We start from the raw sequence: 11,707 nt of genomic DNA on the forward strand, positions 1-11,707 counted from the left end.
ACCGATTCGGACTTCCAGCATGAATTCCAGCTCAAATGCGTCAACCGATAGAGTCGGTATCGGTTGTTTTCTTTGAGCTAGATTCCATGCTGAATCCATCCAGGATTTCGAACCGGTTCCGGAATCGATTTGACGGATAGTTGGGATAGGTTGGTGTGGCGTCGCTAGTGTTTTTCGTATATTAATTCAAATGTTTACACACGTTTTTTAAATATTTTTGTTCGATCATGGATGTCTGTTCTCTGTGCCTTCATATTTGTTTAACTTACGACCCCTAAGAAAATAGTTGATTTTACCGACAGTGTCTAAAAAATCGCAATTTTTCCAAGTTTTTGCAATCAATATTTTCAATGCAATCAATTTTTTAGGCGGTGAAAAATGTTAAAAACCTTCTAAACAAGAATTCTGCAAAGAGAATGTAATTTTATTAGCTTAGTGGTAATTCAAAAAAAAACAGGTAAAGCTTAATGTGTCGGTGTTACCCGCCATTCCCCTTAATGATCTCTTTCTGGATTAGCCTATACACTATTGCCATTTAAGAACGCCCACAACAGTTGATCTATTGGAGCATTTTTCTGAAACAGCTGCTAGAAGCATAAAACGAGCATAGGTCGGACGGCAGGTATGCAACGAACCAGCAAGTCAGCCTTTAAATGTAGAAAAGGGAAAAATAGTAAAATCTAGAAGACCAAAACACAAAAGAATCTATAAACAGAGAGAGAGCGCAGTGCATATAATCACTCTTCGAATGAGTGCGACTTCATGTGGGGGGGTCGAGATTTCACCCATTCCCATCGCTCGCATAACAGTGACGATCAACAATCGGATTTAGACGGATGCTCGTTCGCTCGACCGCGCGGAGAAGTAGAATAGGAGAAGTGCTAATAATGTGATTACGCATAGAACCTTCAGGACTTCAAACGATCGTTGCACGATAGTGTGTAGTCTTATGAGCGATCGATTCAATTAGCAGTGGAATCGCTCATCGAATTCATTCATCATCTTCGTTGCCGTCACACTGGACACTGTCGGTGGTATTGGTGCTTCGTACTCAAGACGTGATCGAGGGTACGATTTTCAGAAAGACGAAAAACCGGTTAAAGCTGTTGTGCCGTGATCTCTACCTGAAGGAAGAGTGGTACTAATCGTGTCGGGCTTCAAGAAGATAGCCACCATATCTATCAAACCAGGAAGTACTTGTCCAGTGGTGCAGCTAGACCAAACCAGACCATCGATCGCGTTTTGATCGATGCGGTGTGAGTGTGTGTTGTGAAAATCCCCGCAGCAAAATGACGACCGTCCGAGGTATGCTATTGCGTTTTTTGTTTGTAATTGCGATAATAGCATAGAACCCAATCAGTGACCTTGGCTCGGTTTTTGGACAATTCGAGTGTTACGTAAATATAATTTTAACTATGGAATTTGTGACTAAGCTTCGCCTGGTATGATGATCGTTTCAGGGTGTCAGTTTCTGCCGTGGACGGTGGCGTTTGCCTTGATCACTCTTGCAGTGACTCAGTCGGAGATATCGATCACAGAAATCCCAAAGAGCAGTCTTTACGATAGTTCACAGCAGTTTGCGCTCAACTTTTTCAAGGTATGCTATGCTAGAGATGGTTGATCGTTAGTGAAAGTAGCTGAAGTTGTTCTGTATTTACAGAATGTCAGTCGAATCGTTGACTCCGATCCAAACGTGACGACCACCAATATCATAGTGTCCCCGCTGTCGGTTTGGAGTCTACTGGCATTGGTCACCGAAGGAGCTGGTGGAAATACTTTGAGCGAGTTACTACGCGTTTTGAATGTGCGTGATCAGAATGAGATCAAGTATAATTATAGAAAGCTCCAGGAAACGATCAAGTAGGTATCACGCACCAATGGCTGATTATTTACTATTTACTTGATCTTAAGCACAATATGTAATACCTTTCCAGTGTCAACACAAGTGAAGTAAAGATTTCACCAAGTCAGTTCATCTTCACCGATATCAATCGCCCTGTACACCGAGACTTCGACAATAATATTGATCGATACTATGGAAAGGAACTGTTGGAAGCTCTGGATTTCAGCAGCTCTAATGAGGCGATCAAGCAAAGTTATGATCGTATCAATCAAGTTGTTGCCAGTGCAACCGAGGGGCAGATCATGAAGGCGATCCATCCAACCGATATTGTCCAGGCGAGGATGGTGATTTTATCGGTTCTGTTTTTCCAGGGAGAATGGACGGTAAGTGTCATATTTGACCTAGACAATTGTATAGATTTTATGTTTATCTTATAATACCTATTACAGCTTCCATTCAATCGAACTTTAACGACACCAACTCTCTTCTACGATGAGAACGAACGAATTGTTGGTAACGTTCAAATGATGTACCAGAAGGCAGTATTTCCGTTTGCTGCTTTCCGCGAACTGGAAGCACAGATTGTGGAGCTTCCCTATGGTAGCGATCGCCATTTGAGTATGATGCTGATTCTACCTCGGAAGGGTGTTCCGCTACAGGCCGTCATTAGTCGTTTGGCTGATTTTAACATGGAGACAATCTACCAGGAACTGAAACAGGCTGCAATAGAGTACGAAGATGACGAGGTGGAGGTTTATTTGCCGCGGTTTGAAATCACGGCTGATTACACTTTGATACCGGTGCTGAAAGAAGTAAACTCTACTCCAAATGTACGTCTGGAATAGATGATCTAAAACCCCGCTCTTTTATTTCAGATGGGTATCCGTGATGCATTAAACAAGGACACGGCCAATTTCAACAAGATAGCCAATGACATCTTTCTAGGATCGGTGATTCAAAAATGCAAAATCATCGTAAACGAGGAAGGAACAACGGCGGCGGCAGTAACGGCTGCTGTGTTTGCTAACAAAGCTACCCCACCACGATTTTTCGCAAATCGACCATTTGCCTTCCTGATAGTGGATAAACGATATGATCTGATACTTTTTATGGGGCAAGTGAAGGACCCCCATTCGATTTAGACTGGTGTTACAATAGACAATACACAGACCCAATAAAACGAAAAACATCTTTCGGTTGAAATGAGATAAGCTACATAAAATAGTTTCAATTTATTATCTAGCCAATATACGGATCAATATCCCTTTCCATCCGTTCATTTTGCGTCTCAGCCCCCACCGCACAGGCGAGAAGTGTGTTGACATTCTTCTCCTCCCCAGCACCGTACACGTACCCGTTAGCTTTGTCGATAGCATTCTTCAGCCTAAGTAAACTTTCGTCCTTGTTTGAGTCTAGCAGATGAAAAGATACCAAGCTATAGTCTTCCACCATTGACACAATTGCCGCATTCAACTTTTTGTACTTGTTTCGTGGGCCCGGCATAGACTGATCCACACATTCCAGTAAGTATTGCAGATCCAGTACTTCGGTGTAGTAATCCAGACTGAATGCCAACTTTGATTCATACTCCTTTAGCAAATCAGCCTTACTAAGAACATTAATATGGGGCAGTCCCATCTGGAGCATCGTATGCAGTGACAGTAGCAGTGTGGAGATGAATTTGTGCGGTTCGGAACAGTGATGAGATTCAACCAAATGCACCGTACAAAGATGATATCCAAGTCTTTCCAGCTGTGTAAAAATATTCCTCACAGCGTTATGATGAGTGTAAAGCTCGACCTGTCCGGGACAATCGAAGATAAAGTAGCGACTGGGGGACGTTTTCAACTGTTCCAACAGCCAGCCAAAATTGGCCTCGAGAAACTCCATGCAGTACATTAGTGCTCCATTTGGTCCCAGGCTGAACTGTTCCATTACATCCTCGACGGTGATTAGCTGCATGATGTCAATACTACTGTCATATTCCATGTTATCGTTTGCCGGATCCAGATTCACAACGGTTACTTTTCGACCCAGCTTTTCCAGAAATTGTTTCATCTTGTTACAGTAGCTTGTTTTCCCGGACCCGGGCGGGCCGATTATCAACTGACCGAACAGGGGATTCTGAGTTTTAATTGTGGCTATTTTGTTCTGCATTGTGGTGCTTGAAGGAATAAAATTCGGAAAGTTATCTAGATTTGTAACTGCTTTATAATATTATTTTTTTAATAGTCTAGACAAATTTTGAACTCTTGAAACGTCAATAGTAATAATATTAATATTATTATATTTTAATATAACAAAGTTGAACGAAAATATCAATCACTGTGGTTGTTTTGGAATTTCGCAACTATTTACATGCTGAAACATTTCAGGTTTCCACGCACAGTAAAAAAATTAAGATTTCATAACATTCATGGGGGTGCATATGCGATGGATTTCATTCGAAAAAAATGGGCATAATCGGAGTTTGATAAAATAAGTGATACACTCAGAATTTTATGTATGCATCGATAGCATACTTTTCTATTTGCCTCTTGTTTCTTTTGCTGTAAATTTTATGCATTGAACATATTCGGTCTATCCACTCATTGAATGCTTACTAGAATGCATAAAAATCACAGCAGAAGAAACGAGACGGGAATAGAAAGTATGCTAACGATGCATATTTTTGTTTCTCAGTGTAGTTAATAACATCATTTTTCAACATGTAAGTACAAAAATAAAATTCTTTCTTTACTTTTTAGTCTTTTTAACCTTTTTAAACTTTAAAGTTTCAGCAGCTTTAGTGAACACTTGCTGCTCTTTTCTTCCGCCAGCAAATGCTTACGCTTGCTTTCATTTTACTTCTCCTCTGCTGCTTTCATTGGGAAATTGGTCAAAATTTGAGTCGATCGGCGCTTACAACCTTACTGGTAATTTACAATTTGGTCAACCAGCCCCGCACCAAATTCTGGCAACCTTCCCCAATGCATCTGTCGAGAACAATCACGATTTACCAAAACAAAGGTATGGGTACACTGGCAATCGTTATACTATTTTGTTGGGTTTTGATTACCCTTTCCAGCAGTACCACTGTAGGCTACTTCCTGGTAGCAAACAGCGGGACAGTGCTCACCTGCGGAAGAAGGACCAAAATGTAGGCTACTTCCTGGTAGCAAACAGCGGGACAGTGCTCACCTGCGGAAGAAGGACCAAAATGTAGGCTACTTCCTGGTAGCAAACAGCGGGACAGTGCTCACCTGCGGAAGAAGGACCAGACTCAGTTTAGCTGCGTGCTGGGAACGGAACTCCAAATCCAGATTCCTCTATTCCCGATCAGTACATACACGTACTGGTGCAATAAAAGTGTGAATTAATAATACAATTCTACTTTTTATTAAAATTATAGATATTAAAATCTTCCGTCAAATTGGCTTCTTGTTCGAAGGAATTATTTCTTCAGAATGAAAAAATAGGAAAAATTTTCACCTTCGTCTCCTGCGGTTTGTTTTTTGCTGTTTCCTTGGAAGCCCGGTACCCGAGCAAAACTAGGTGCTTGCAGTGTTGGCAACATTCTCCAGGCCAGGAACCGAACTGATGGCTTGCAGCAAAACAATCTTACTGACTGGACGCTTGTAGGTTGACTTCATCGTTCTGACCAACAATGTCCTAACCTTCCCGTCCGGACCACGATAGACCTTTTCCACCACACCTTTTGGCCAGGTACCACGATGCAAACTTTCATCTACTATCATCACGATGTCACCAACTTTGTAGTCGTGATAGCTTCTGCTGTCAGGCCACTTGCGACTTCGGATCAGCTCCGGACGATACTCTGCAACCCATCTACGCCAGAAACGATCCGCGTAAATCTGAGCATGCTTATACGCAGCACGGCAGCTTAGGTCTCGTTCATCGAAATCATGGTCGAATTGGATTGTATTGTTTCGTCCTAGCAGCAACATGTTCGGTGTCAACGGTTCTGGATCCAACGGGTCATCTGCAACATGCGTCAACGGTCGGTTGTTTACTGTGTTCATTGCCTCGCACAAAGCAGTACGTAGCACCAAGTCGGTGGGTTGTCGTTCCTGCAACATCGCACGAAGAGCAGTTTTAACGGAACGTACCAATCGCTCCCAGCAGCCTCCAAAATGAGGAGCACCAGGCGGTATAAACTTCCATTGAACACCTCTAACACTCAATGATTCTTCAATCTGTGGATGATCCAGCGTCTTCACCAGTGTCTTCAACTCTTGGTTAGCACCGGTGAAGTTGGTCCCATTATCAGTCATGATGCACTGTGGCAGTCCACGAATCGACATGAAGCAGCGAATTGCCATTATACAGCTGCTTGTATCGAGTGATGGGACCACCTCCAAATGTACTGCTCTTGACGTCATGCAAGTAAACAGCACTACCCACCTTTTCTCGACACGACGGCCGACCTTCACAGCCATCGGCCCAAAGTAATCGATGCCCGTACAGGTAAACGGATACACGAACGGCGTTGTGCGCTCCATTGGCAAGATGCCCATCTGCGGAACGGCTGGTTTTGCTCTTAGCTCTCGACACTTCACACAGGACATCGTGTACTTCTTTACTTGCGAACGAATCTTCAAAATGCGGTGACGTTCTTTAATACTGTTAACGACGGTCTCTAATCCCTGATGTGCATTGGCAATATGATACATACGGATGAGCAATGTTGAGAACGGGTGGTTATCAGGAAGAATGACAGGGTTGTTTACTTCGAACGGTTTGTTGTGATCTTGAATACGGCCTTTCATACGGATGATTCCATCGTGTAGAAATGGTGAATATGTTCTTAGACGACTGCTACTCTTCACGAAACTGATCTTCATCAGGCTGCGCAACTCTGCACCGAAAATTTCAGACTGTACCTTCTTATACCATGCACTTCTAGCATCTACTATGTCTTTCATAGTTATCATCAATCGTTCGGGTTTTTCGCATTTCGGCAATGCTAAAAGTTTTCTCATCTTCAGGTAGTATGCGGTTGATCTAACCAATCGATTGAAGTCAGAGAACCGCGCAATATCAGGAAGATCAATCAATTCTTCAGCGAATGCACCGCAACAAACCTGCTCCGTGCAATCCAGTTCCGAGTGGAAACTCACAAGCTCTGCAGAAGACATCTCCAACGGTTCGTAATTCGGCCAGTTGACACTATCACGATAAATGAAGTCTGGACCACGAACCCATTCTAGCATGCTGCCAAACTTAGACCACTTCGTAGCCAAATCGGCCACGTTCAGCTGCGACGGAAGCCAATGCCACAACTCTACGCCGTGACCATTCTCTTTGATTTGCATAACGCGAGCACCAACGTATGCCGTCAGTTTTTGATTTGTCTTCAGCCAACTCAAACAGATCTTCGAGTCACTCCAGAAGAAAATCTTCTTGACTTCTATCGTCAGCTCTGACTGCAGTACATGGATCATTTGGCTGGCCAGAACGCATCCTTGCAGTTCCAATCGCGGCACGGTTTGTGCCTTCAGGGGCGCTACCCTTGATTTTGCATAAACCAAAGCAACGTGTGACTTACCCTCTCGACGATGAACCATGTAGATCACACAAGCGAAGGCCTTATCACTCGCGTCACAGAAAGCGTGTAATTCCACATTATCGAATGACGGTACCGTTGGATAGTAGTATCTTGGCAGTCGTATTTCTCCTAGTTTTGCAGTTTCATTTAACCACTCCATCCATCTGGGAACAAGACCGTCCGGAATTTCATCATCCCATCCGGACTGCAGCCGCCACAGTTCTTGAAAGATGAACTTCAGTTGAATCGTAACAGGACTGAGTAAACTTAGCGGGTCAAAGATGCCCATCATAAATTTCAACAGTTGCCGCTTCGTAGGCACCGCTTTCCCGGTCCGATACAACGCATCCAGTTTTGGAAAATTCAATGGAAATACAAATTCATCGGACTGCAGGTCCCACTTGATTCCGAGGACATGAATACCATCCTGTTTCTGTTCCGCTACTATTTCAGGATCGAGTGAATCCAACACAGCTCTGGAGTTCGACGAGAACTTTAGCAGCTTGAATCCACCTTGTTCGTGTACCTTTATCACACGCTGAACCATTTCGATTGCCGCTTCCTCCGTGTCAGCACAATCAAAATAATCGTCCACATAATGTTGTTTGACGACAGCTCGTTCAACACCAGGGTACTTTTCTTCAAGCTCTTTCGCGTTGAAGTTCTTAATGAATTGCGCCATCGATGGAGACGAAACAGCGCCAAATATCATCACCATCATAACATATACGCTGGGAGGGTCCATACGGTTCATACCACGCCACAGGAAACGTTGGGAGTCTTGATCTTCTCTACGGATGAGTACTTGGTGAAACATTTCCTTGATATCCGCGACGAAAGCAATCCTTTTCATTCTGGCGCGGATCAGAATCGCAATCAGTGGTGGAACTAAATCGGGACCCTTCAGTAACAGATCGTTCAGAGAAAACCCATGTGACTTTGCTTTGGCATCCATGACCAAACGGAACTTCTCGGAGCTCACCACACTGAAGTGTGGCAGGTACCAGGTGTTCGATGTTTCAGCTATTTCTTCAGCCTCCAATTTCCTAGCGTACCCCTTATCAACGTAGTCTTGAATTTTGTTGCAGTATCGCTCTGCGAATTCGGGGTTTGAGTCCATTTTCTTTTCGATAATCTGGAGCCGACGTAGCGCTTGTGGTTTGCTATCCGGGAAGTCAAAGTTGTTGTATTTGTAAATCTGGCCTACCTCGAATCGTTCTCCACGCCGTTTGATCGTGCGGTTCATGATATCAAGTGCACGCTGATCTTCATCGGCTATTTTCACAATCTGACCAGAAATCCCAAAATTTTCAACTTTGTACATTTTTTTCACCAGATCAGTAAGTTCAATGTCATCATTTTCTGAGCACAGGAATGCATGATGTTTATTCGATCCAGCAATGGTCGGATCTATTACTCCATGGATCGTCCATCCCAGGTGACAACGAGTCAATTGCAAGCCTTGAAGCGAATATTGCACCGTCTTCAGAGGTACAATCAGGCCCGCATTATTCGAGCCAATCAGTATACAGGGACAGGCATCCTGGATCGCAACTAATTTATCATCGTCTAACATAGGATACAATCGCTTGATATTCGCAACGTCGAATTTCACCGGAGGTAGAGCGATATTCTGCACAGTTTGGATATTGCTAACGTTATACCATTTCGCTTGCTCCGATGGTCCGGAAATGCGAAACGACAGCATCATCGACTGTTCTTCCTTGTGCAAAATACCATTAGTCCAACGATAGGACACAGGAGCGATCGGTCCTCGCAATCCAATATTCTCCGCAACTGCAGCATCCATCATCGACAGAGACGAACCTTCATCGAAAAGTGCAAATAATTCTGCTGTACCTCTCGGACCTTGGATCCTCACCTTTCCTACTCGGAGCAGTGTATTCATATTTTTGCCATGGACATTGCATACATTCTGCTGACTGTTACACGTGTTCGTACGGGTGTACTTCGAGTTCCTCGCAGAATCGTCGGAGTGGACTAACTCGTGATGATTCTTCTTGCAGATTGAACATTTTTTCTCGGACTTGCAGTTTCTTCTGGAGTGATCTGACTTGAGGCAGATGTAACAGACTTTGCAGGAATTAGCAGCAGACCGACGTTGAGCAACAGACAGCTTATGGAACTGTTCACACTTGTCTAGACCAACGTGAGAATTTGCCGAGCACAAAGGACAAATCTTTGTTCCTTCATCGTCGCGACAGTTGACATTCAGAACCATCGGTTTCGGCTTGAGCTGGTAGTTGGCCTTCTTGGCGCTAAATACAGGATTGAGACTAGCAAGTTGGTTGTCCATTTCATCCTCCAACCAACGCGAGAAAGTGTTAAACTCGATAATAACGCCTTCTTTCATCAAAGCGGCCTTATGCCGAATCCACATCTGTTTGCTGAAAGCAGGCAGTTTATCAGCCAGGTGAGAGATGAGTTCGGGATTCATCAGGTAGTTATCCGCCTTCGCGTTGGTCATCGCAACCTTGGTACCAATTACCGCATTATAAAAGGCACGGAAAGATTCGATGTTACCTTCTTTTACGATCTCCAGGTTTCTTAGCGCTTCTAGTCTATTTGCCACCACCCATTCGGTGCGTCCGAAGTTTGACTGCAACATTCGTATAATCTGCTGCACATTCTCAGGGGATGCAAGCAGTGATTCCACAGTCTTGCGCGCTTTACCTTGCAACGCTTTGTTCAACCGTCTCAGGTTATCGCGATCAGTTAGTTTATATTCCTTAGTTGACGTTTTAAATTCGCTTTCGAAAATCGTCCATTCCATTACGTCACCCGAAAACGAGGGCAGGTCTTTCATGTTTCGACTCTGCAACGCTTTAAAGGCCTGAGACAAGATTTCGTTCACCCCAGGCTCGGGTGCTGTCGCGTTTCTTACGCCAGGTGTCGACGTATTCCGTACTACGGTTTCTCGTGAAAATGCATGATTCATCCGGTGGGATGATTCTTCATATTCGTTGTGTGGCCTTACCTTTTCTGCCTCAGCAACCCACTCCTCAACACGCTTAGACGCATTAGTGTACGCACTCGATCTGCTCGAGGTACTCGATCTAGACAGCAGCTCAACCTTTCTCAAATTTCGCTCACGTTGTCGCTTCAGAAACGCAGCTTTCCTTTGTTCCGTCTTCAGTGCCAGGTCATGCTGAATCTGCAATTCGGCTAGTTTCTGTTCGGCTACAATCCTGTCTTGTTCAATAGAAGCACGCAGTTCCGCCTCCTCATTTTCCTCCTCAAGATCTAAGAGCTTGATTTGGCTGTCAGTTATGCTGCTTCGCGATGTGCCTCTTTTCGATACGTCAGAGACAACAGATTCATTTTCTGGTACTTTGTCCTGATTGTCTGCACCTTTTTCCCCGTCTTGGATATTTGGATTCAGTTGGCTTGGTGGAGTGCGTATCATGTTGCTGTGCTTCGGAATTTCAACTATAAAACTTTCTAACCGCTTGGGAATTGCGCCTTGGTTTTTCCTGCTAGAGCGACGTAATTGTTTTTCCATATAAACTGGCAATTGGCATTCGAAGGACCAAAATGTAGGCTACTTCCTGGTAGCAAACAGCGGGACAGTGCTCACCTGCGGAAGAAGGACCAAAATGTAGGCTACTTCCTGGTAGCAAACAGCGGGACAGTGCTCACCTGCGGAAGAAGGACCAAAATGTAGGCTACTTCCTGGTAGCAAACAGCGGGACAGTGCTCACCTGCGGAAGGACCAAAATGTAGGCTACTTCCTGGTAGCAAATAGCGGGACAGTGCTCACCTGCGGAAGAAGGACCAGACTCAGTTTAGCTGCGTGCTGGGAACGGAACTCCAAATCCAGATTCCTCTATTCCCGATCAGTACATACACGTACTGGTGCAATAAAAGTGTGAATTAATAATACAATTCTACTTTTTATTAAAATTATAGATATTAAAATCTTCCGTCAAATTGGCTTCTTGTTCGAAGGAATTATTTCTTCAGAATGAAAAAATAGGAAAAATTTTCACCTTCGCCTCCTGCGGTTTGTTTTTTGCTGTTTCCTTGGAAGCCCGGTACCCGAGCAAAACTAGGTGCTTGCAGTGTTGGCAACAACCACGTTATTTGAAATCGGATGTAAATTGATTCGCGTTACACAAACAAAAGACAAACGTGCTCCTGTACAAACGACAGCACAAAACAACTGTAATTATGTCGGTACATGGACGACCTAATACCACATCAAAATCACTATAGATGTAGTTACCGCGCATAATAGCATTTTTATAAAATAACACTCGGCCAACCTGCCCATTGGACCAACCAGCCCCGGTCTC

The 11,707-nt window shown here is 44.0% G+C and overlaps 3 protein-coding genes across 3 annotated transcripts; 1 reads left to right on the top strand and 2 right to left on the bottom strand.

The window, feature by feature from the left end:
* The first annotated feature begins 794 nt into the window (after positions 1-794).
* LOC131686042 (serine protease inhibitor 77Ba-like) lies at positions 795-3,054 on the top strand. The gene is made up of 6 exons (XM_058970157.1): positions 795-1,305; positions 1,461-1,597; positions 1,661-1,860; positions 1,935-2,226; positions 2,293-2,655; positions 2,719-3,054. The coding sequence occupies exons 1-6, from the start codon at positions 1,290-1,292 to the stop codon at positions 2,983-2,985; spliced, it is 1,275 nt and encodes a 424-aa protein (XP_058826140.1). The 5' UTR covers positions 795-1,289; the 3' UTR covers positions 2,986-3,054.
* Positions 3,055-3,060: 6 nt separating this feature from the next.
* Positions 3,061-4,195, bottom strand: LOC131686043 (GPN-loop GTPase 2). The gene has a single exon (XM_058970158.1). The coding sequence runs from the start codon at positions 3,998-4,000 to the stop codon at positions 3,083-3,085; it is 918 nt and encodes a 305-aa protein (XP_058826141.1). The 5' UTR covers positions 4,001-4,195; the 3' UTR covers positions 3,061-3,082.
* Positions 4,196-5,373: 1,178 nt separating this feature from the next.
* On the bottom strand, positions 5,374-10,818 carry LOC131681187 (uncharacterized). The gene has a single exon (XM_058961896.1). It carries the CDS (start codon positions 10,816-10,818, stop codon positions 5,374-5,376), a length of 5,445 nt encoding a protein of 1,814 aa, XP_058817879.1.
* Positions 10,819-11,707: the final 889 nt, after the last annotated feature.

Source organism: Topomyia yanbarensis, chromosome 2 (assembly GCF_030247195.1).
Source record: "Topomyia yanbarensis strain Yona2022 chromosome 2, ASM3024719v1, whole genome shotgun sequence".
Taxonomy (NCBI): Eukaryota; Metazoa; Arthropoda; class Insecta; order Diptera; family Culicidae; genus Topomyia; species Topomyia yanbarensis.